Consider the following 26,281-nt stretch of genomic DNA (forward strand, 5'->3'; position numbering starts at 1 on the left):
GGTGAGGGTAGGAATGTAGATCGACCGGTAAATATGAGAGCTTTGCCTTTTGGCTCAGCTTTTCTCTTCACCATGACAGACCGATGCGTCTCTGTGGACGCCGCACCGATCCGCCTGTCGATCTGCCGCTCCATCCTTCCCTCACTCGTGAAAAAGACCCCGAGATATGTAAACTCCTCCACTTGGGGCAGGACCCCATCGCAGACCCGGAGAGAGCCCTCCACTCTTTTCCGGCTGAGGACCATGGTCTCGGACTTGGAGGTGCTGATTCTCATCCCAGCCGCTTCACACTCGGCTGAGAATTGCTCCAGTGAGAGCTGAAGATCACATCCCAACTTACAAATTACAAAAAAAGAAAGAAAACCAGATCCACATCCTAACTTGAGGATTAGGGTTTCGCTGTCATGTGCACTGATGCATGTTCTACTTGTTTAGCAGCAACCTGTGCACACATGGAGTATGAAGAAAAAAGTTTGTGCTGTAAGACCTAAATCAGAGACATGATTTATTAGATATTTCTTCAAACAGCTTCCACAAGTTTGTTACTCATGAATAAAAGCTCTTTTTAAACTTTTAGTTTGATGAATCCTGACCTGAGAGTTTCCAGTTTGCAGTCTGGACTCTTTAGTCCATCACACAGCTTCTTTACTCCTGAGTCCTGCAGGTCGTTGTTACTCAGGTCGACTTCTGTCAGACTGGTGGACTTGGAGCTGAGAACTGAGGACAAATGTTCACAGCTTCTCTCTGAGAGACCACACACACTCAACCTGGAGAGAAAGTTACAGAAAAAAATGTAAAACGTAACAAAACTGAGTCAGCATTCATTTTGAACGTCGACTAAAAGAACACCTGTTGAGAAAAGCAGGTTTAACTCCACAGTGTTTTACCTGTTTCATAGTGTTGTTACTGTTTGTTGACTGTTTCATTTTACACATGTTTACCTGGTAAAAGAGGTGTTGGTTAAAATAATTTCAATTTACTCTCTAAAACTGTCCTGAGAAGAGATTTTTTATTCTTTCTTTGCTTTTTAATTAAGTTTAGTGAAATATTACAATGCTTGTTTCGAAGTTTTATGTATTACAGAATTGATACAATTATATAGTGTTTGCTGTAAATAAGTAACTTTTGTTATAATTTACCAAATTTAATTGTTCTGTTTGTTTTTATAATCTTACAAGAAATGCTGTCACACTGTGAGTAGCATTTATGTATACAGTGCCTTTCACAGACAAGTCTCACAGAGTGCTTCACAAAAGAAGTAGTTAAATGCTCAAAATAAATAAAATGAATAGAAAAAAACAGTCATAGCCCAATTTGAAGTAAAAGCTTTGGAAAAGCATCCAAGGAGTCCAAACTATGTAGTAATAATGGCAAGTCATTCCTCAGAGTGGCTGTGTCTGTGACAATCATATTGTTTAAAATACTTATTTTGTTTCCAAAATTGTATATTGGTGTACGTTTTCTGTACCAAGTAAATAATTAGGAGTTGATTTTTTTTACTGTATAGCTGAGGAGGGGATATTTATTGGTGCTTATGTTTTGGAGAAACTCAAGTTACATCCCGTTGGGCTGCTCTTGTGAGAGTTCCTGGTAGGTGTAAGCATCCACATGTAACTGTCTAAAGGGGGGTGCTGCAGGTTGCAAAGGATGCTTTAGATTTGGTCATTTTCTAATGGCCCTGAGGTATTCCCTTAGAAATAGCCTGTAGAAGGAATTTTCCCTATATACACTTAATTTAGGCGGAGTGGCTCAGTGTATAGAGTGGTTGTCCTGTAGCCCAAGGGTTTCTGGTCTGACCCCAGCTGTCAAACTCATGTCAAGGTGTCCTTGAGCAAGGTACCAAACCCATAATTGCTCCTGATGGGTCGTGGTTGAACACCTTGCATGGCAGCTTTTGCCATCAGTGTGTGAATATGTGTGTGCTTTTGGGGTGCCTTATAAAAGGGCTATATAAATCTAATCCATTATTATTATTTTTATTAACTGCTTCACATATATACACATTGATTGTTAGTATATTACACTACATTTTTTACATTTGACTCATTATGCTCTGTTAAAAGTTCACTGAGAGGGTAATAACAAAGCAACAAAATGGCTTTCCTGCTGAGTTCTATAACATTTTTGTGCCATTCTAGCACCCCTAATTTGCAGGGTCTTGTCTTAAATATAGACGTGGACAAAACTAATGAAAGAAAAACTCACAATGGTCACGAAATAGTTTGAATCTGACTAAAAAAATAATAAATAAAAATTCTATGAAATTTTATCCAATAAAAGTCAAACATTGCTTTTCAACCATGCTTCAACAGAAATATTTAACAAAATAAACTCATGAAACAAGCCTGGACAAAAATGGTGGTACCCCTAGAAAAGACTTAAAATAATGTGACCAAAGGGACATGTTAATCCAAGGTGTGCTAACTAATTAGCCTCACATATGTCTACCATCTTGTAATCAATCAGTGGGCATATATATAGGGCTACAGATAGTAATTGTGCTGTTTGGTGACATGGTTTGTACTGCACTCAACATGGACCAGAGGAAGCAAAAGGAAAGAGTTGTCTCAGGAGATTAAAAAGAAAATTATACACAAGCATGTTAAAGGTAAAGGCTATAAGACCATCTCCAAGCAGCTTGATGTTCCTGTGACTACAGTTGCACATATTATTCAGAAATTTAAGATCCATGGGACTGTAGCCAACCTCTCTGGACGTGGCCACAGGAGGAAAACTGATAACAAATCAAAAAGACGGGCTAATATGAATGGTAACAAAAGAGCCCAGAAAAACTTCTAAAGAGATTAAAGGTGAATTTCAAGCTCAAAGAACATCAGTGTCAGATCGCACCATCTGTTGTTGTTTGAGCCAAAGTGGACTTAATGGAAGACAACCAAGGATGACACCATTGCTGAAAACAAATAATAAAAAGCCAGACTGGAATTTGCCAAACTACATGTTGACAAGCCACAAAGCTTCTGGGAGAATGTCTTATGGACAGATGAGACAAAAATGGAACTTTTTGCCAAGGCACATCAGCTCTATGTTTACAGACGGAAAAATGAAGCGTATCAAGAAAAGAACACCATCCCTACTGTGAAACATGGAGGAGGCTCTGTTATGTTCTGGGGCTGCTTTGCTGCATCTGGCACAGGGTGTCTTAAATCTGTGCCGGTACAATGAAATCTCAAGACTATCAAGGGATTCTAGAGAGAAATGTGCTGGCCAGTGTCAGAAAGCTTGGTCTCAGTTGCAGGTCATGGGTCTTGCAACAGGACAATGACCCAAAACACAGCTAAAAACATCCAAGAATGGCTAAGAGGAAAACACTGGAGTATTCTAAAGTGGCCTTCTATGAGCCCTGACCAAATTCCAATTGAGCATCTTTGGAAGGAGCTGAAACATGCAGTCTGAAAGAGGAACCTTTCAAACCTGAGACAACTGGAGCAGTTTGCTTATGAGGAGTGGGCCAAAATACCTGCTGAGAGGTGCAGAAGTCTCACTGACAGTTACAGGAATCGTTTGATTGCAGTGATTGCCTCAAAAGTTTGTGCAGCAAAATATTAAGCTAAGGGTACCATCATTTTTTCCCAGGCCTGTTTCATAAGTTTATTTTTTTTTAAATAATTCTGTTGAAGCATGGCTGAAAAGCAATGTCTGACTTTCATTGGTTAAATTTAATAGAATTTGTATTTATAATTACTTTTGTCAGATTCAAGTTATTTCTGTGACCATTGTGAGTTTTTCTTTCATTAGGCAAGGCAAGGCAGTTTATTTGTAGCACATTTCATGTACAGGACAATTCAAAGTGCTTTACATAAAACAAAGGCATTACAGATATTTAAAAATAGTAAAAGGCATCAACACATAATCACAATAAAATAATAAATTACATTAAAATGATTAAAAGCAAGATAAGTTAAAAAGTCACTGTGCAGATTTCATGCATAAGCGCATGAGAAAAGAAATGTTTTTAACTTGGATTTAAAAATATCTACATTTGGGGAAAGTTTAATCTCTACTGGCAGTTTGTTCCACTTGTTTGCAGCATAACAGCTAAATGCTGCTTCTCCATGTTTAGTCTGGACTCTGGTTTGGACTAGTTGACCAGAGTCTTTGGATCTAAGAGCTCTGCTAAGTTTATATTCTCTGAACATATCACAGATGTATTCTGGGCCTAAACCGTTCTGGGATTTATAAACAATCAGAAGGGTTTTAAAATCTATTCTGTGACTGACTGGAAGGCAGTGTAAAGATTTTATAACTGGTGTGATGTGTTCAGATCTCTTAGTCCTGGTTAAAACTCTAGCAGCAGCATTTTGGATGAGCTGCAGATGTTTAATACTCTTTTTAGGAAGTCCTGTTAAAAGACCATTACAGTAATCCAGCCTACTGGAGATGAATGCATGGAGGAGTTTCTCTTGGTTTTTCTGGGAGACTAAACTTTTAATTCTGTTGATGTTTCTGAGCTGGTAAAAAGCTTCTTAGTGACAGCTTTGATGTGGCTGCTGAAAGTCAGGTCTGAGTCTTTTAACACTCCAAGGTTACAACCTTGGTTAGTGATTTTAAGAGCCTGAGTCTCCAGGTGTTTGCCAATGCAGACCTTCTTCTCTTTGCTACCAAACAGAATAATCTCAGTTTTGTCTTCATTTAATTTTAGAAAATTCTCCTTCATCAATTAACTGAAGGGTACCAACAATTTTGTTCACGTCTGTACAACATAAATCCAATATACCAGAAAAAATTAATGATGTAACAATCTCATTCATTTTAAAACCCAAGAAAGATCTAACATGACCAGCCAGCTACCTTCTTATATCGCTTCTTAATGTAGACTTAAAATCATCACAAACTCACCCATAGAGTTGAAATTATAATCTCATCTATCATTCATCCTGATCTAATCGGTTTCATTAAAGGCAGAGACTTATCATACAATACACATAGATTTCTCAACCTTTTAGACTACTGAATATCACAAAAATACAAAATCATTATAGTCACACTAAATCCAAAAAAAAAAAAAAGGCATTTAATATAGTTAACTTATCATTTCTCGTTTCTACTTTGCAAAAATTTGGCTTTTGAGGAATCATTCAAGATTTTACACACATCACCATCAGCTGTGTGGTTGTAGATGCAGCCATCACATGGTTGAGCATATATTACGATAAATCTGGGTCCAGAAATCAGCTTCAGGAGCAATGGATCAAACTTTTTCTCATTGCAATACTGATAAGGAAGCACTATTGTCTGATTGTTTTATTGTTTTGTATATTTTAGAGGAATGATTTTTGGAAGAAGAAATGTTAAGTAAAACTGAACTTGGTAATGGAAGATTTAAATTTATGGTCTTAATGTTTTATTAGGTCAGTTTAGTTTCTTTGTTAGGTTAGTTTGGTTTCTTTTGTGCTACTTGTTAAACAATTAGTTTGAAGTTACTGTAGTGTTGTGTAGAAATAACACTATTCAACATCAAACAAGGTTTCTTTAATAAGACACTCCACACTTTTACTGGTCACATCCACCATCTTACTCTTTTTCTTCTATCGTCTCAGTTCTCACTACACCACCTAGTGGTATGGAGTAACATCATTGGAATTACTAGACATAACAGTTACTGTCAGTTAACATTATAACTTTGCTTTAGTTTTGTTCATAAAACCTCTTTTTAAGAGACTTGGGCCCTGTTTCATAAAGCAGATTCAACAAACTCTGAGTTTAAAGTGCGACCCTGGGTTGACTCTGAGCTGTAAAAACTCAGAGTTTTTGGTTTTAGAACAGACAGAAACAATTAGTTCAATCAACTTAACTTACCCCGGAGCACATTGCGTGCATGGGCAGATAAAAAGCCCTTATCAATGGAACACGGATAACATGATTCACTATGGCAACAACTTTTTTGCTCCAGTGGAGTTAGAAAAATAATGAATGCATATGCAGAATATGACCATATATTTCAGAAAAAAAGCAATACAGTAGTGTCAGGAAAAGAACGTGAGCTGGCAGAAAATAGCTGACCGAGTCAATGCGTGAATGGTATTATTTCTTTTTATCTAGTGTTCCACTTATTAATCATTTGTATCTCTGATTCAATGTATCTTGATATTATTATTCTCAAAAGATATTTCTTAATTTGGTGTTTTGTAATCATTTACACACTGCAACCCTACTAGAATGTCCCTAATTGTAGGTATATTGTTCTCATTGACAGTCTGATCACATCCTAAAGCGACAGTTACCTAAGGAAAAATGGCTTTTTTTTCCCTTGCATATCGCACCAATGCACAAGCATCACAGTCATCATATGTGCTGTAGAGCATGATGAAAAAGAATCTTAATTTTGTAATGTTGATAACAAATGATTACTATAATTTTATAAATTAACAAAATGAAACAGGAGAATAATTTTCCAACTTTAAGGCCACAGTGACTGAGGAATAACTTATTATAACACCTACTGTTGGTGTGTTTGAGTCCAACTTAATACCTGATAAAGTATCTAAAGGGTCAAAGAGGAAAAAAAAAAAAAAAAAAAACGCCTGTTTAATAATTATTACTGAATCAATTAATTCAGTGCATTAAAATATGGGAGAATAAGTTTACAGTCAGACAGGAGGTACAATACTAAACATGACTCTGTTTTTTGGTCTATCCTAGCAACTGGCTTATTGCATAAAAATCATATACTGCACCTTTCAGTACCACTTTAACATTGTAACATTAATATGGCCAAAAGATTAACATCATGAACAACACGGTCCTCAGTTCCAGACCCAGCAGCAGCAGAAGGTTCATCATCATGTCCAGACGAGGCTGAAGTTATTGAGTTTATAATCAATCATCTTTAGCTGGTTCAAACTAAATTATCTCAGTAACACTGAGGTTAAGTTTTACTTTATTGTATGTTCAGCTATAATCAGGTTAAAATAATCTTGTATCTATCTATTGTGAATGTAAGAGATTTTTGAGACAAAGAAAGACATGAGTGAGTTACAGAAGTCAGTGGTTTGCATTTAGCTGGAAAAAGCGTTAGGTGGTCTTGTAATATTGGTGAGGAGAAAGAAGAGAGTTTTGGAGTTGGGTTGATTGGACTGAATTAAACCAGAGTAGTAAGTAGATTTTACTAAGGAAAGACTGTCCTTGTATAGCAACTGAATGGACTGTATTTCTGCCTGATGAATGTTATTGTGAGCGTGCTCATTCTAGCATTTGTGAATGCCGTTCTCTCACAGGCAAACTTTGTTCAAGAGACTGCTAGATTTCCATGGAGCTTCCCAAACAAAATCCTGGCCAAAACCCATTGTAAACAGGCCTTAATAAACCTACCTAATAGGTATATTAATATAATATACCTATATATACACCTATATATATAAACAAAGCATTCCTTACTAAAATACTACAATACTGGCACTGCAGCAATGAATTAAATATTAAAAACTTATGATTCCTGACCTGAGAGTTTCCAGTTTGCAGTCTGGACTCTTTAGTCCTTCAAATAGCTTCTTCACTCCTGAGTCCTGAAGGAAACCACACACACTCAGCCTGGAGAGAAAGAGGAAGATAAAATTATGGGGAACGCTTTACACAGAGTTAGTGTGCATGCACCTAATTGTATATAGCCTGCGGCAGTCACTCCTTAGTTCTTGTTTCTTTATCTTTTAACAAGCTTGTTTCTTAATTGTTACTTTCAATATTTTACTTTTTATTAAAGCTGTACCCACTCCTACAGGTTGGTTAAGAGATTTTGTTTACCGTTGAAATGATTCACAGTAAAATCACATGATGCAGGTAAAATCTGAGCAGGAGTTTAGTTTGAAATATCAATAAAATTTGCAGCCACTTCAGAAGTAATATATTGTTTTCTCACAGTTCTCCATGTGGCCTCCTGTTGGCTAAAAGTGTTCATGTTAAAAACCCACAGTAGTGGTCTGACACTGCCAGATCAACAACAGAGGACACACCAGTGGATAGACCATAGGTTATGACCAGGTCCAGGGTGTGTCCTTTATTGTGAGTAGGCTGTATGATGTGTTGTTTGAAATCTAGACAGTTTAAAAGATTTAAAAACTCCTCTGCAAGAGCATCTGAGCTGTTGTCAATGTGTAGGTTAAAATCACCAGTTATTAAAAAGTCAGAAAATTCTTGTATAAAGCAGGAGGGAGGCCTGGGTGGTTCGTAAACAGTCACAGGTTAAATAGGTGGGTTGCTAAAAACAATGCAGTTCCACCCTCTCTTCTGCCTCCCCTGATTGATAATAAAAAAATAAAAATTTGGGGAAGAAGCCTCAGTGAGGATAGCTGGAGAATCAGTATCGAGCCAGGTTTCAGTTAAAAGGAGACGGTCAATTTTGTTATCTGAAATAAGATCATTAATTACAAAAGATTTGTTTAAAAGAGAACGGACATGTAGAAGTGCCATGTTAAAATTTGTAGGTGAGTTCTTTTGTTGAATAATGGATCTAGAATTTGTAGGGGCTATGGGAATGGAACAGAGATATTGAATGATAGAGATATGTGACTGAGGGTGTTTGTAATGGATATTGGTGACGAGTACTGGTATATGATACTGAAGAAGGTTGGATGTGGGGATGTGTTCTGGCTGTGATGGCAATCTGAGAATAAATTGCATCTGATGCCATCTGATTTAAAGAGGTATGGTCGAGATGGAGCTGCTGGAGGCAGCTAAATGTGACATCTCCGAAATGGGGGGAGGGCATTGGTCCAGAAATTATGTATTCTCTCTGACTATTGTAATTTCATGTTGTTTGTACATGCATGGACAATAAATGTGGACCTAGACAGATAGATTCTGATCAGACAAGGCCGGAGGAAGGAAGAAAGGCAATAGTGTAGACATTTATTTTGAGGATGACTGCATGTCTGACCCCAGATGGCACAACTGTGTATGTGCTGCAGGAAGGCAGAGACAGGAGTCGGGGACGAAGATGAGGAAGAGGTAGAAGAGGAGGAAGAGACCGATCAAAAAGAAATAAATGTCATACATGTGGAGGATATGGCCATTGGGCTAGAAACTGTAGACAGAAAAAGGAAAATGACCAGCAGCAGCAGGCATGACTAGACCAAGACAGACAGAATCAGACTGACCCTGAACTGGACCAGACTGAGTCTGACAATGACCCAAATTCTGAAAATGTAGAGACTTTTGCTACAGAAGGACTGAGAATTTAGCTTCCCTATGAACAGAAACCTGAATTAATTATACCAATAAGTAACCAGAGGATTAATTTTCTCTGTGATTCAGGGGCTACACGCTCTGTATTGAGACCACAAGATGTAAAAGGCCGAGTTCCTATGACAGATACAAAGATAATTGTGAGATCTTCGAATGGTCATCTTTCTACTAGCTATTTTTCAGAACCATGCTCAGTAACTGACACAATAACTGAAGAGACCCAAAATCATCCATTTTTAATGTCACCAATTTGTCATAGAAATAATTTTGGCAGAGACCTGTGTGTGCTTTTCAAATGGGTGTAGTCCATGTTAACAGTGGACTGCAGATCTGCAGGCTGGCAGAGCAAAATGGGATTGAAGGCCAAGGTGAACCAAACTACATCTTCTGCCAAGAGTTACACAACTCCAAGTCAGTAGATGGCGCCCTTGTGCCACGGTGGGTATAGCAGAGAGGCTTAGCTACAGGCTTTGGACATGCCCAGCTCAGAATAAACAAGCTCTGTCCTGGACAACACGCTAAAACAGTCTTCTTTGTGATTCACAGGTATGGTCAAAGCTAATTTTATATGTTAAAACTGTTTACAATCGTAATGTAAATGCATTATTATTAGTTTAAAGTGTTAAGAGACTTTTGAGAGGTGTAATGATTCAAATGTTGCTTCGTACTTAACTGTGGTCTGTGTTATCCGGTACCTAGCATGTTTTCAAGTAGCTATGTCAGATGCACAGTGATTTTAAAAGTGTATTTAACTGACATAAACCATTTATGTTTTTTGAAAATTTGTTTAATATGCTGTTAAAATGTTAAACAGCCAGTGGCATGTTCTGTGAGAATAAGAGAAGGTTTTTCTTCAAAATAACGTTTTTACATACATGCTTTTCTTTTCACGCTCATCACCATGTTGTTCACCATCAGCATGAAGTACAAGCACATTCTGCTGTGCTGTTAACACTGAAAGTAGGTTGCAATATATTTGGTAATCACCACAGTGATTTGCGTTTGTGAGTAAATGTAATATTCTTCTCTTTTTAGTTATTTGTTTAAGGTCATTTGTATTTATTTTATTTTATAAACATACCTTTAATGAAGTTATATGCACTGTGAAAGTCTTGGTTTCTTTTGTTGTAAGTAATGTGCACTTTGACAATGAATGCATTTGGTTATAAAATTGCAGCTCGGAAAAAAACGAGCTCTGGCCTGGACAACATGCTCTCTGTGATTCACAGTTTGTACTAGCTACAGAGTGCTCCCTAGCCTGTCTGCCGCTTGCTGCTGGTCCTGATTTCCCCTAGGTCTGGCGCCAATAACAAAAACAGGCTGTATGGAGTGGAGCTCTGTGGGCTAGTAGCTGCTGACTGGATGGAGCACAGCTGTTAAATTGACAGACTCACTCCTCACCCACAGTGCATCTGCAATGACAAGACACACACTGTGACATCATAGCGGAACAGCTCCTATCTGAAGAGCAGCAGGAAGCTTTAAAGGGAATACCAGATTGTGTTTGGTCTAAAAGCGGATTTATACTTGCCCTATCATCTACATCATCACCGTAGGCTCTGCGTAGGTTCGACATGCACCTCTTTCAGACCTGATTTGCACCCCTGCTATGCAGATGGTTATGCAAATGTTATACTTACACAAGGTTACCACAAGGCTTTTGTGAGTCTCCTACGATTTTTTTCTACAACAAATAGCAGCAAGTTTAGCTAAATTCAATGCACCAAAAAGCAGTCAAATTCTTTTATATGTCGATGACATTTTGCTGGCCTCTCCCACGCAGGAGGCATGTAAAGAAGATACATTGGCTTTATTAAAGTTCCTGGCAGAGCAGGGACACAAATTTTAAAAACAAAAGTTGCAGCTGTGATCTTAAAGAGTTAAATATCTGGGACATATTGTGTGTGCAGAAGGGTGCTCTCTTGACAGCAGCAGAGTTGAAACAGTTTCAAAAGATCCAAAGCCAAGGTCAAAGAAACAAATGATGTCATTTCTTGGAATGTTGAACTTCTGCAGAGCGTGAATACCAGATTACTCCACATTGACAGCTTCACTGCTCCACTGTATTTATGAGGATTCTAGAACAGACAGAGGGGGACCCCGAGACCCCGGTGAAAGACTTCATCCAAACTCTTTTTCTTTTTTTTTTAAACTTGTCCTGTCCAACATGGTGGCAGCAGGATGATGGTCTGACTGCTGTGTTGTGCCAAACAAATTTGCTTTGCCAAGAGCTTTATGGGTATAAGGCTCCTCTTGATAATCTCATTTATTTATTTATTTATTTAAAAATATATTTTTATCGTATTTATTTTGAATTATGTAATTTCTGTAATCTTGCTGTACCTGACTGGAGGGGACAGAGTAATGTACAGAAGTAAAAAAAAAAAAGAGAGAAGTTAAAAAAAAAAGTAGAAAAAAGATCACAGAAGAGAAAAATACAGTAGATAGAAGAAACAACCATTCATTCAAACCTAACACCAGACAACCAACTGCTACACCTGTACAGAAACACAACAGAGAATTACAGCTTTTACAGGTAAACTAAGCCGCTAGTCATTAGGAGTTTGTAAAAAAAAGAAAAGACAACAACAAGAACATGTATCACCACAACAACCAAAGTACCAGTATCTCTTAGTGTATGAACCCACTGGACAACTCAGTGACTTGGATGCAAAGCAGAGTATGAAGAATGAGGAGTGATCAGAGATGAGTGTGCTCCTGCAGATTAGGGCAACTTTAATCTTTATTTCTTAGCTAACAAGCCACAATATATCTCCAAATGGCTTAAACCTAGCAGTCTAGATTAACCATGGTTAGATGTAGTGCGAGCATTGTGTGAGTATCTTGTTATCTCTGACCTCCCATTCATAAGCTCAGCCATCGAACCACATAAGTGTTTTAAAGCATTAATATCAGTTCCTCTTTAAAGGCTTGGTGGGAACTTCTAAAAAATAACCAAGTCTTCACTTATTCCATGTAAGCTTACACCCATCTGGAACAACCCTGACATCCTGCAAAACAAAATGCAGAATAATTTAATTCGACTGAAAAATAAAGGAATGAAACAGTTAGTGATGCGAAGTTCGACTCTTTTCACTAACCCAGGTCTTTTACTCTCGAACAGTAAAGTGAACGAATCTTGAACGAGTCATGTTGTTCATTTTTACAGCAGGTGGCGTTGTAAAAAAGTCTGCGATTCTCAATCAGTAAATACTGAAGGCAACAAAACTACTGGTAATGCCACAAGCAATTCAAACCATGTGAAAACGTAGGGAAGCAAATACACAACACAATAAAGTGATTTGTGTCCTACATCCTCCCTGCCATTGTTTAACAGCGCAACAGTGACTCGGTAGCTATCACGTGACAAATGAACAAGAGACCGAGCCGAGAGCGAACGTACTGCTGAGCTTGAGCTGTGAACGAACGAAGGAAGACCCGTTCAGAGACAGAGTTGCCTGTCACGTGACAGAGAGAAGCACTAGAGAGACCAATCCGAGAGCGAATGTACTGCTCTCCAAACAGCCTGAATGATGAACGAGAACGAGAACGAGACCGAGAACGAGAACGAGACCGAGACCATGCAGCCCGAGCTGTCTGTCACAAATGCCTGAGCAGCCTGGCTGTCACGTAACAAAAGAACGAGGACCTGAGGACAGACCTGAGCGAGTCCTGAACGAATCATTTCTGTTTCCTGTCCTGACCTACTGACTGAGTTTATGCAGCTGCCTGCCATGTGGCGAGAGGAGGTACCGCATGAAAATGAACGAATCGCTCACTGAGAGGACCTGTTACTCCCGAGTTATATAAAGGATTAGTTCATACTGAACGAATCGTTCGTGACCGACACATCACTAGAAACAGTTAGAACATTTAGTAGAAAATGGAAACTTCTTGTGATTTGATATTCTCACCTACCAATATGGAATCAGTAACACCAATTTAAAATATACCATTAAACAATTAAACTTGCAGCTATCTATCAGGGTAGTAGAATTCTTGAATCTCAATGGTCTGGAGTAGATGGAGTATTTTTCCAATAATTATTGTTATAATTGTTGCTATTGTTATTGCTGTTATTATTGTTATTATTGTTTTATTATTATTATTATTGTTATTACTGAATAACTCCATCATTACAATTGGTTATTTAAGCTGATAGATTATGTAACATAATAAGGGTAATATTACTATATGGTATCATTATTATTATTATTATTACTGTAATGTTGTTAGCACCATGATTATTGTTATTACATAGTGTCATGACAAAAACATATTCCATAGGGAGATAATGTTTGTATGGACCGAATGGTGCAACTTAGCACAACTGTTTCTATGGAATTGTTTAGTGACTGGTAGTGGTAGCGAGAATGTGATAGCATCTGAATATTGTTGTAATTTACAAGGGTGGGATTATATAAGCTTTTGCTTTCACCCACTCCTTTTGAGCTTTTTGTTTTCATTTTTGGTGATGTATTTTTATTTTCTTTGAGAGGGGGGGTTATTTGTCATTATGTTCAAATAAACTTTAATGAATCAATAAAAAAAAAAAAATTCCACACTGTGCCTGCTCGGTGACTTGGGTGACATTAACCTGGTAATTAGGTCAGCATACATGATCCTCACTGTTATGCATTGCAAAGAAAACTGTCCTTGCGAACTGGTAAACCAAAGAAAAAAAAAGAAAATCTGTGTATTTAGCAGTTTAGGAATCTCTTTACTAGACTACATCAGTATTGAGACAATGTCTGCCTCCTGAAAAAAATCAATTAGATGAATTTCACTCCCTCTGGTCCCTGTGATTAGCTCCATCACATAGTGTAGATGGTGGATTGTGACCTTGTCGCTTTGGGGGTTTGATATTGGTGAGGGGTGCCTGGTGTTTGTGGGTCCTTGGTGGTTTCCCAGGGTGGGAATCTGGGCTACTCCACTATGGGGGTGGCTCTGTGTCCAGCCCTTTTGGGGGCTGTGGGAGGTCTGGGCCTTGCCTTGTGGCAGTGGGATGTGGCCGCTGGTGGGGCTTGAGTTGGTGAGATCGGCTCTGGGCCGGGTGGCCAGGCTGTTCTGAGGCAGGCTGGGTCGGGGTTCTGGGCTCTGATCCCTGGGGTGACCCCTCTCTTCGGTGTTTAGGGGTCGCTTGGTGCCAGGGTGTCTGGGCCTGCCAGGCAACCTGCCACAGGGTGGGTGGGTGCATGCCCAAGTGTCTACTTGCTGCACCGAGACCTAGGGTATGGCCTGGGCAAAGGGAGTGAAGGGGTTTGAGGGGGGACTGAGGGAGGTGTGCAGCCTAGACCAGCATGTTTTGGAAGAATGTCAAGAGATTTATTTAGAATAAAAGTGGTTTCTCTTTATCAATCTCCCCCAAAGGAACACCATAGCATCCTTTATGAAAGGAGATAATTCCATAACACATGCCATTCTCGCTGCAACCTTAGAAGAAATGCTGGGTGTTAATCCAGTTGTACTAACTGGTAAATGTGTGGACATATATGAGGACAGTGGGGTGAGTGTGAACAGCTGTGGTAACTTGTTTTATTTTTTTACTTCTCTTTAATCACCAAGCTTGATTATAAACTGCATTAGATGAAATATCATCTGTAATGTCAGAGTTGCAGAATAAAATCACAGGTGAGGGTCATTGTGGGTGGATTCTCAATGCAACGCTGTAATCCCTCTGAATTTATCCCAACACCTTTTCTAAACTCCATGATGTTTTCCATTAGGGTAAAGGAATTTAACCAGGAAAGAAAGAGAAAAAAAAACAAAACATTGGGGGTCATTCGGTTTTCTATGTGACTAAACCACCAGATGGAAACTACGCAATAAACAACCAGGATGGGCAATGTTTCAACCAAAGGTGAGAGACAAAGTAGAGCATCTTTATTTCACCAAAAGCTCATTTATACCTTTAAGTTACAAATAAAACAAATGTTCCTTCATTTTTAAATGATGCATTACTCTGGACATATTTCATTCAGAATATTTCAAATTAGTTTAGGAAACATTGCAGATTATTGCATCACAGACTGTTCGAAGCTATAACAGACGAAAAACGTGAGAGCAGCAGAGAAACGTGACCTGAGAGTTTCCAGTTTGCAGTTTGGACTCTGCAGTCCATCACACAGCTTTTTCAGTCCTGAATCCTCGATTCTCAGGTCCAATTCCTTCAGTCTGGAGGTACGAGAGCTGAGTGCTAAGGACAGAGCAAAACACCCTTCATCTGAGAGGGAACAGCTGCTCAGTCTGAGGAGGAAATAATAAGACACATAAAAATCTCTCACATGATGTACCCTCATGACAGCAGCAGTATATGTCTCCACATCCTGCTATATATGTACTTACAGAGCTTTGTTGGAGGCTTTGACCACTGGCAGCAATCTCAAAAGAGCCTCCTCTGAAGAATAGTATTTCTGCAGGTCAAACACCTCCAGATCTTCTTCTGATGACAGTAAAATGAAGGCCAGAGTTGACCACTGAGTAGGAGAGAGATAATCTGTGGAGAGACCTCCTGATCTCAGGAACTGTTGGATCTCCTTCACTAAAGAACGATCATTCAGTTCATTAAGACAGTGGAACAGATTGATGCTTCTCTCTACAGACACATTCTTACTGATCTTCTCCTTGATGTACTGAACTATTTCTTGACTGGTCTGTGAGCTACTTCCTGTCTGTGTCATCAGGCCTCGTAGGAGACTCTGATTGGTTTGCAGTGAAAGACCCAGGAGGAAGCGGAGGAACAAGTCCAGGTGTCCATTTGGACTCTGTAAGGCCTTGTCCACAGCTCTCTGATGGAGATGTTTTAGATCTGGATTATTCAGGATTGAAGACATCTGACAAAATTTTTTTTCTTCTTTCATCAGGTTGATTCCAGAATTGATGAAGGTCAGACGGACATGAAGAGCAGCCAGAAACTCCTGAACACTCAGATGGACGAAGCTGAACACCTTCTCCTGATACAGTCCTCTCACCTCTTTAAAGATCTGTGTGAACACTCCTGAGTAAACTGAGGCTGCTGTGATATCGATGCCACACTCTGTCAGGTCTGATTCATAGAAGATCAGGTTTCCTTTCTGCAGCTGATCAAAGGCCAGTTTTCCCAGAGACTCAATCATCTTCCTGCTCTCTGGACTCCAGTGTGGATCTGTCTCAGCTCCTCCATCGTACTTGACCTTCTTGACTTTGGTCTGGACAACCAGGAAGTGGATGTACATCTCAGTCAGGGTCTTGGGCAGCTCTCCTCCCTCATTGGTTTCTAGCACATCTTCCAGAACTGTAGCAGTGATCCAGCAGAAGACTGGGATGTGGCACATGATGTGGAGGCTTCGTGATGTCTTCATGTGGGTGATGATCCTACTGGCCTGCTCCTCATCTCTGAACCTCTTCCTGAAGTACTCCTCCTTCTGTGGGTCAGTGAACCCTCTCACCTCTGTCACCATGCCAACACAGTCAGGAGGGATCTGATTGGCTGCTGCAGGTCGTGTGGTTATCCAGAGGCGAGCAGAGGGAAGCAGTTTCCCCCTGATGAGGTTAGTCAGCAGCACATCCACTGAGGTGGACTTCCAAGGGTCAGTTAGGACTTTAGTTTTATTGAAGTCCAGAGGAGGTCGACTCTCATCCAGACCGTCCAAGATGAACACAACCTGGAACTCTTCAAAGCTGCAGATTCCTGCTTCTTTGGTTTCAGTAAAGAAGTGATGAACAAGTTCCATCAAGCTGAACTTTTCTTCTTTCAGCACATTCAGCTCTCTGAAAGTCAGTGGAAATGTGAACTGGATGTCCTGGTTGGCTTTGTCTTCAGCCCAGTCCAGAGTGAACTTCTGTGTTAAGACAGTTTTCCCAATGCCAGCCACTCCCTTTGTCATCACTGTTCTGATTGGTTTACCTCTTCTAGGTGGGAGTTTAAAGATGTCTTCTTGTCTGATGGTTGTTTCTGGTCTGTGTGGTTTCCTGGATGCTGTTTCAATCTGTCTGACCTCATGTTCATTATTGACCTCTGCAGTCCCTCCCTCTGTGATGTAGAGCTCTGTGTAGATCTGGTTCAGAAGGGTTGGGTTTCCTGCTTTAGCAATCCCCTCAAACACACACTGGAACCTCTCTCTCAGGGCAGATTTGAATTTAGGCTGACACTCCTGAAAATCCCCTGACAAACAAAACAGATCAGGATCTTTATTATGAAGCAGTTTATCAACTGAAGAAAAAACATTTAACTATCAAATCAGCTGCAGCTGTTGATGAAATCATCCAAAACTCTGGTTAGATGCACATTTCAGTTGCATTTCAGAAAGTAAGAGAATAAGGTTTTCTAGTAACATAAATTAATGTAATGATTTTTCAGCAGCTTTACCACCAGGAATGAAGAAGGATTACAGAACCTAGACATTCAGAAGTCCAAGGCTGATGATGGTGGTTCACATGTAGAATAAATGCCGTTTGATGCTCTTAAACACCTGTCTGCAGAGTAAAGTGTCGCTTTGTTCATTAGACCAATATGTACAATCTCTATGTTTTTTAACTAAGGATACATTATATTTTTTTTAAACTATCCTGTCCAGCATCATAAGAAGCAGAATAGTCTGGTTGTTGTGTTGTGCCAAAAAATGTTTTTTGCTTTGCCAAGGGGAGGATTATGGGTATAAGGCTCCTCTTGATAATCTGATTCCTTTATTTATTTATTTACTGTTGATTTGAATTATGAAATCTATGAAATCTTGCTGGACCTGACCAGAAGGGACAGAAAACGAAGCAAAGGGGAAATAAGAAAGAAGAGAGAAGACAAAAACACCACAGGCAGAAGCCAATGACCCCTCAATCCACACCACACAACAAACTGCTACATTTGTACATAAACACACCAGAAACTTTTTACAGAAAAACAGAGCTGCTAGTGGTTAACAGTTCTTAAATAATACCCAAATGAAAAAGACATATCACAAACATATCATAAAAAAAACCAAAGTACAAGATACAAATTAACAGGAAAGAAAAAACAAAAAATATCTCTTAGTGTATAGACCCACTTGACAGCTCAGTGACTGTGTCAGCATGCACAAGATGAGGAATCAGGGGTGAACAGTGATCAGGAGCGGTGAGTGAGATTGTGCAAATGCCACTACGCCTCTACAGAGGCTATAGGCAGACCAGGGCAGCCCAGAGACCCGGGCCATCAACAACAATCCCGGAGCACGAACCCAAGCTACTCCACCCTGAAGATGACCCCAAGTCCACCCGGAGAGTTCCAGTCAGAGCACCCCATGGTCTTAGTCCACAGGCCCCAGTAGCCAGGATCGGCAGCCACCGCCCTGCCAGGGACTGGCCATCCAGGGCAGACAGAGCAAAGGGTCCAGGACCTCAAGAGCCCAGAGGGAGCCACCCCTCCCCCAAAGGCAGAGGACTGACACAATGCCCAAGAACCAGGCCCCCCCAGGCAGCCACACGGCGTGGGCCAGCACACACTCCGATGTTCCAACTGCACACCTCGGGAACCAGGGCTCCAGCAACCCCCAGCCAGCCCCCCCATCCCACCCAGATGCGGCAGACCGGGCACCCCAAGTAATCAGTTACAACAGTTGTTTATGTAATCTGCTAAGAACTGAAGTGAAAGTGGGAAGAATGTAGTGTCAGGGAGTCCAAAGTTTCTTCTTTTTGAGAGTTTGGAATTACGATGTTAGTTCTCAGTGGTGTTATTAACTGCCCGGCAGCTTCTTGGTTCTTTGCTGCTATGTTAACATCTTGAATCCATTCCATATGGATCAGAAACAAGCTTCTGGAAAAGTTCAGAATGTAAAATACACACTTGTGGGAGAAGCATTTTTAACTGAACTCCAGTTCTGGTTGGACAAGATGTTGTTCTTCACAGGCCAAGATCGGGTCCTCTGCCACCCCCTGGGTGGTACCAGGGTCTGTAGCTTGGGTTCGTACTGGGGAACTGCTGCTGATGGCCTGGGTCTCTGGGCTGCCCTAATGTGCCTCCTCTTTTTACTGTTGTGTTTTTCTTTCCTCTTTCTTCTTTCTGCTTTCCATTTTGCTTCTTTTTGCTGCCTTCCTTCTTTTTCTGTCCCCTCCGATCAGGTCCAGCAAGATCAGTGCTGGAGTAGTTACTCTAAAAAGGTAATTAGTTACTAGTTACTCATTACTTCTGTAAATTGTAATGAAATTACTTTATTCGCTACTGCATTTGAAAAGTAACGCCGCTACTTATTACTTTACCATTTTTTAATTCACCATGTAGACATGGACAAACATCATAGCCGAATCATCACTGCCTGGCTCCATAGTGTTTATTGTATATTGTAAACAAAATGGCTTTAAAACCACAAGAACAACATCCCTGTCTGTGGGATGAAATGTGCACACTTGTCTCATAATCTTTTTATCTAGTATTTTTCTAAACCTGGGCGATTCAGTCGTCGACATCGGGAGCACGTCTCCTACAATGAACCCTTCAACTAGCTTGTTAATTTCTGTCTTACCAGCTGCTGCGCTCCAGGAAATGTTGAAAAAAGCTTAGCTTGTTTAGGCGGGTCGGCTGCTTGTTTAGGCAGGTAGGCTGCTGAAGGACTCCTTCCACTGACTGGCGAGCAGGATCTTTTGCCACAAGTTTGGACTGAAACTGGACTGAACTAAAAATAATATCAATATCGCCACTGACCAAAAGCCTGTATCTCTGACTCTTCAGATCCACTTTTCTTTCTCTTTAGTTGGCGCACAACCAGTTACGTCACGCAAATCGATTTCTATGGCTGTGTGCCCAGGCAAGCACAAACACAGGCAGCAGCATGTGCATACCACTTAAAACAGATCAGAACTTTACATACAGGCAAACACAGCTCAAGTAACGCAGAAAAACACGTTACTGTAGTCCAGTAAAGTCAGTGTAGTGCATTACTTTACTTTGTTACCCATAAAAGTAATATCTGTTACTCCCAACACTGAGGCTCAGACATTATGCTCTACAGCACATATGATGGCTGTGATGCTTGTGCATTGGTGCAATATTCCAGGGAAAAAAGAGCAACTCTTCCTTAGGTAACTGTCGCTTTAGGATGTGATCAGACTGTCAATGAGAAAATTGCTGCTAAATCTGTTTATGTGTTTAGTGCAGGGGTCTGCAGCCTTTCCAATCCAAACAGCCATTTTTCCCTCAGCCAGCTAAATAAAACTCCTTAAGAGCTGCAAATGTTACGAGACCTTTCAAAAAGGCAACTTTTTTTAATGAAGAGCTACTATAGGAAATTTGTTATTTTTGAAGAACCACGTTTTTATTTCCATTTTTAGGTTTTAAAATAAAGAAAAACATAAAACCTTTATAAAAAGAGCATAGACAGACATTCTTCTAAGGGATTTAGATATTTATTGAAAATGATGTAAAGTAAAAAAAGAAAAAAGCCCCTGGTTTCCAACCTAATGACAATACAGATTGATTTTAAAAAAGTATATTTTTGCAACATATTTAGAGGCATTGTGGAAGGTCCAGACAGCCACTTGCAGCTCCAGAGTCGCAGGTTGGAGACCCCTGATGTAGTGTTAGTAAAACAAAATTTACTGCATTTCCTTTATATAGCAGCAGGCCTTCTTTTAAAGGACAGAGACATTTTGCGCGTAACAATGCGATTAATCGCAACATGTCATGTGATTAATCATGATTAAAAATCTTAATAGTTCCCCAGCAGTAAAATTAATTAATCAGATTATAAAGAGGAGCTTTATACCCATAAACCTCCCCTTGGCAAAGTAAATTTGTTCAGCACTACACACCAACCAGACTATCATTTGCCTTGCTATGATGCTGGACTGGACAGGTTAAAGGAAAAAAGAAAGAAAGAAGAAGAACAGAACAGGGGGGACAGTGGATCAGGTGGTAGAGAGGGTCATCTAATAATTGGAAGGTTGGTGGCTCGATTCTCACTCCCCTAGTCACCCTCATTGCCTCCAATGTTTTCTTCACTGGTGTATGAATGTTCAGTGGTGGTTGGAGAGGCCATAGCCGTGGATCGGCTGCAATGTTTCTGTCAGTCTGCTGCGGGGTAGCTGTGGCTACACATGTAGCTTACCATCACCAGGTATGAGTGAGAATTAAATGAATAATGGATACAGTGTGAAGCACTTTGAGTACCTTGAAAAGCCCTATATAAATCTAATCCATTATTATAATTAATAAATGTTGAACAACAGCTGGTAAATATTCTGGTCTCTAAATATGACTCGTCTTTAACTCAGAGACGTAAACAACCCAAACGTTTGCTTGGTTGACACATTTTTCAGAAATACATGGCCCTACCTTGCAGAGCAGATGGCTCAGAGGAAGAAAGCAGCTGGGAGTAGAGTTTGGGATCTTTGGTTTTAAGATGTGCTAGCATTATCTGGCAGGCTTCATCCCCTTTACTCATCACAGAGTCGATGAAGTTGCGGGCCTTATCGTCTGTGGTTTGGTTCCTCTCAAGTATATCCTTTCTCTCACATACATTGAAAACTCTATCTCTTTCCAGGTAGTCTAAGAGTTGTTTAAGGATTTCTAACGACACCCTCGACACAAACTCAGGCCGAATCTTGGAAGCTGTTCTCTCTACAGAAAAAAGAAAACATGAACATTCAGAGTATCATTATTTTAGGAAAGGTTCATGACCATTTTTCTTTCTGAAATTAAAACAAATGTGACTGTATCAGGGCCGTTACCTGGTACAGTACATGCACATTTTCATAGTTTGTTATCAGATTAAATTCACTCTGACAGAAACAGGACATGACTCATATTTGTTCTTTTCTTTTCCACAATACAGGCTGATTTAGAGTTCTGGGACCACTTCGACATTTGTTCCCTCAGAATTGCTGCTCTTAAACAGAATATCCTGTTTAGATGGTTTTATCCTCTTCTTTTTTTTAGAGTCATTACAGAACTAAAAAGTTGGTTATTTTAACTGAAATAATTTTTATTTTAATATAAAAATATTAAAGATAATCTGAGCGACTACATTTTGCAGACAATGAAAATGTTTGAAACAGTCTGCAGCTCTTCAAATATATCCCAGATAGCAGAAAATGTTTGGCCCAAATGTGACCTTAACTTATGCTGTCAAGTAAATGTGAGTGTAGCTGCTAAAACTCAGTCACATGATCACCCATGGGCGCAGATGGCACTAGGGACGGGAGGGATATGTCCCCCTCAGATTCATAGTGACACCAATCTTTCCCTTCACTTTCCCAGCATAAGGCAGCAAACATTGCCTGTAAAACAGAGAATTAATGTCATTGCAGTGCGCATTGAGAGCCCAGCATTTATTTGCTTCGACTAATGGTGCATTTCAATTGTACAGAAATGTAGAAATTTCCAAGCTCCAAGTCAGAATTGTCATCTGCTGCTTACGTGAACAGTTGTTACATGTTTTGTTGTACATCTTTAAGGCTGCGAAGCGCTGGGAACACTGAACCTTGGGATTATGTTGATCTGAGCTCCTACTTCCGACACACCATGTCCAATTGAACACACCGTAAGGCAAATTCTCACTCCCCGGGGTCCTCAAGAGAGTTCTTTCTGCGCCTGTGCCTGTTGTGGCCATTGTATGTCTACTATACATGGTGTCCTAAACACAGTAGAGTAGATAAACAAATAACTGAGGGGTTTATGCAACCAGGCATTTAAACATTAAAAGAACTGGAAAACTCACTCCTGACTCACATTGCTAATTACTCAGCAGTTTGCAAATATACTGAAGTGATAAAGGAGTTAAGAGTCCAATTGGCCATAATTAAAAACAAATACAAAATCAACACAATTTGTGCATGCTTTAAAAAAAATTCTCCCTGAAGTCTGTTTGATCAAAAATATCTTTTTGGGCCGGTTGTTCAAATGTAATCCTATCAGTTATCAGATAGAATCAAATCTTGAAAATGGGCTGTTCAAAAGGGAAATCTGGATTCCAAAATCAGCTTGGATCCCCTTAGGCTACCTATTTACCTTTGCAGCATAGTAAAGCAAAAATAAAAACATGACATTATCCTGTCCCCACGAAATAACCCCCCCGAAAATCTAGTAATAAACACATACAATATTACATTTTCCTGTTATTCATCACTGCATAATCATGAAAGAACCTGTCAAAACAAGAAATTTCTAACAATTGCATCCCTCACTACACGTCCCGCCTGTCCCTCATTCTGACAAAATCCCAGAGGTTGGGCCGCTACCTCTACACAGGGCTCAGGTGCATCATCAATATTGTCACAGAGAGGGACATTCCATCTGGTCGCAATGCTGTGCAAAACAATACATGCACCTATTATGTTACATGCTCCAGTGGTTCCAATTGCATGTAGTTAAGGCATGCAAACCACCTCTTCTACATATTCTTCTACACATGACCGGCAACACACATTGATCTACATCCAGGAAATTTGGATTTGGTGATCCTGAAAACGGGATCAGATCAGAGGGATTCAATCCTATTTTACTTTGAGCTACCGGGGTAAAGTAAGTTGGATAACGTGATCCGCCATCCTAAAACATGGGAATTAAATCTGGATAGCTTTTATCTGGATTAAATTTTTTGAACTACCGGCCCAGTTAAAAAATCCCATCTGTGCACCACCACACGTGGCACACAAAGAATCACAATAAGAATGACTTTCTGTATTAGAACCACTTCTGGCCCACAAAAAACTTGCAGTAATCCAATTGACATCTGCACCACATGTGGCACACAGGGGACTTGCCGTGATCCAAGCCAGGCTGGAAACTGACATCTGGTCCACATCTGACCCACACAACACCTGCCACTGCCGTAATTGAGCCGTAAGCCAACAGAGGATGATGATGATGGTGTGACAGTGTTTGAAGCCAGAGTTGATATCCAGCATTCAGTTGTCTTCAGATTGCCTACTACTTTTGCCCTTGAATTACCCCTCTTGCCTTGCCCTTGTCGGATACCTCTTGCCTGGTCTCTTGGATTTCTGGACTCTAACCCATGCTTTGTTTTTGGACCCCGAGCTTTGCCTGACGTCTTGGATAAGTACCCCATCTGTCTCTGTGTCCTGACCTTTGCCTGCCTTCTGACCCTGATTCTGGATTTTGGACTTTTTCAGCATTCCTCCTTCCCCCCTCCAGGACTAGACCGCTTCTTCCAGCCTTGCCGGACTTTTGCACCTTTGCTGAATAAATCTGTTTTTTCTACATTCCAACTGCTGTGTGTGGTTGAATTCCCAGGTCCTCACAATCACGCTTTACAGTGTATTGTAGAAATTGGGAAGGGCTATAAGTTTACTTCTGCCTATTCCTTTTTAAACATGAAGTCTGAAGATGTAAATATAGTAAATCTTGTAAATGAATGAACATGTTTGAAATAAACTATGAAACGAAATGGAATAAAAGCAAGAAGTGGCCCGTATTCTGCCCAGACACATCTGTTATCTGAGATTCTTATTCAAGGAGTTTAAATGTCACGACTGTTGGGAGGAGCTGATCAGACATCTTTCTCTGGCAGAAATATGACCCGCAAATGACTTGTTGGTAGGTTGTACCCTGCCTTCTGTTCAGCATTAAAGTCATGGCAACAAAGGTTTCCATTGCAGTTATACAATCTGTTAAATTAAGCAGAAGTGTTGACATCTTAAAGTTCCTCTTTTAAGCTTGTGTAATGACTTGCAGTCTTGCCTGTTCTGCAGGACACAGGATGTGGCTACAACTGCTCTTCATGATAAAGGTTATGAAATGATGAATGTGTTTTTCCATTCTGACTGACTTGCTTTACTGGTTAATGTGATTTGCATAATCCGCATAATAAAAAGGCTGAGCTGAGGTTGAGACTTCGGAGTTGACACCAGATACTCTGGTGCTGAACCACTGTCTCTTCCCATCGCAATGTTGAAAGCCTCAACCTGAGTTCTTTGTGTCTTATTTCTCGATAGAAAAATACCCATCACAGTCCTTGACAGGAATCTATAACTAATGATATATAAGGAGATACTGAAACCACAAAAGGAACTAAGGCTGATTGTTTAATTTGGGCTTCATGTGATCCTGGGTCCTACCTGCTGAAGGTTCTGGATCTTTCTGGATGGGAGCGGCTTCTTCCAGCGGCGGCTTTACAGGCATCTCCATCTTTGCTCTGAGAAACATAAATCATGTCAGTCACATCACTTGTTAAAGAAGCCCTACTGAACTTTGACAAATTTTCTCAGAATCGCCTCAATGACAACTAAAGGCCCATTTATGCAGAAGACGGACATTTTCATCCGTCTTTTGCATCGGTTATGCACGTAATTCGATTCATTTTCAGGGAGATTAGCTATCTGTCACTTGACACAGAAGATGGAGCAATTCCAACAGAAACTGTAGGGGTAGTGCTGAGCAGAATTGGTGACTTGTGACCAGTGAAAGAAACAAACCATAGAAGAGAATCATGAAGGGAACAAAAAAGTAGTAAAATGAAGATGAGTACAACTGTAGAAATTGTGCAAATTTTTGAAAAAAGACTATATGTGTTACAGTGTGTTGGGTGGTTGGAAACAACCTTATAGCAATGCATTACTGCCACCAAACGATGTCTAAAACTGATGTAGGCTGATGTGAAGTCTGAATCTAGCACTCGCTACTAGTGGAGGAATTAACTTAACCATGGCAACGCAAAAGATGCATGGCAGTATAAGGACGGTGACTTATGACACAGCTTGTAACAGACATCCCTATTTACGCACATAAGGGAGCATAAATGGACCTTAAAGGGGTAGTGCACCCAAAAATGTGTTTTCTTTCTAACCCTTCTGTTATGTTAATTTGTCAGGAACAACAATGATATTCCCAGGTCAGTTTGACCCGGTGCATGTTTAATGATCCAAAAAATGTCTGAAACCAAAGCATTTTTAATATTTTATTACTAACTCCATTACTAACTATTCTATCAACATTTAATGCAATGGTGTTCCTTACTTCTCAAGTAATGGTTCAATTTGAATAATTCACTTGTTTTTCAGAAAAAAAAAACTAAATGTGTTTTGTCCAGCTCTACTTCTTCCCCAAAACACATCTCCCTTCTAGATATGTCATTTCCACAATGATTTTATGTATTGAATTAGGCATGACCAGCTCAAA

The 26,281-nt window shown here is 39.9% G+C and overlaps 1 protein-coding gene across 2 annotated transcripts in view; it reads right to left on the reverse strand.

Moving 5' to 3' along the window:
• Window positions 1-397: 397 nt before the first annotated feature.
• Window positions 398-26,281, reverse strand: part of LOC121649649 (NLR family CARD domain-containing protein 3-like) — a 36,534-nt gene continuing 10,650 nt past the window's right edge. Inside the window, exons 2-8 of one of the 2 annotated variants that reach the window (XM_042000648.1) lie at window positions 25,222-25,298; window positions 21,479-21,763; window positions 15,544-17,341; window positions 15,280-15,444; window positions 7,459-7,548; window positions 594-767; window positions 398-487 (exon numbers count right to left, since the gene is read on the reverse strand). In XM_042000648.1, coding sequence (XP_041856582.1) covers window positions 424-487; window positions 594-767; window positions 7,459-7,548; window positions 15,280-15,444; window positions 15,544-17,341; window positions 21,479-21,763; window positions 25,222-25,291 — 2,646 coding nt within the window. In that variant the 5' untranslated portion in view covers window positions 25,292-25,298 and the 3' untranslated portion in view covers window positions 398-423. The remainder of the gene's footprint in view (window positions 488-593; window positions 768-7,458; window positions 7,549-15,279; window positions 15,445-15,543; window positions 17,342-21,478; window positions 21,764-25,221; window positions 25,299-26,281) is intronic. The other variant, XM_042000657.1, reaches the window with a different exon arrangement.

This window comes from Melanotaenia boesemani, chromosome 2 (assembly GCF_017639745.1).
Source record: "Melanotaenia boesemani isolate fMelBoe1 chromosome 2, fMelBoe1.pri, whole genome shotgun sequence".
Classification (NCBI taxonomy): Eukaryota; Metazoa; Chordata; class Actinopteri; order Atheriniformes; family Melanotaeniidae; genus Melanotaenia; species Melanotaenia boesemani.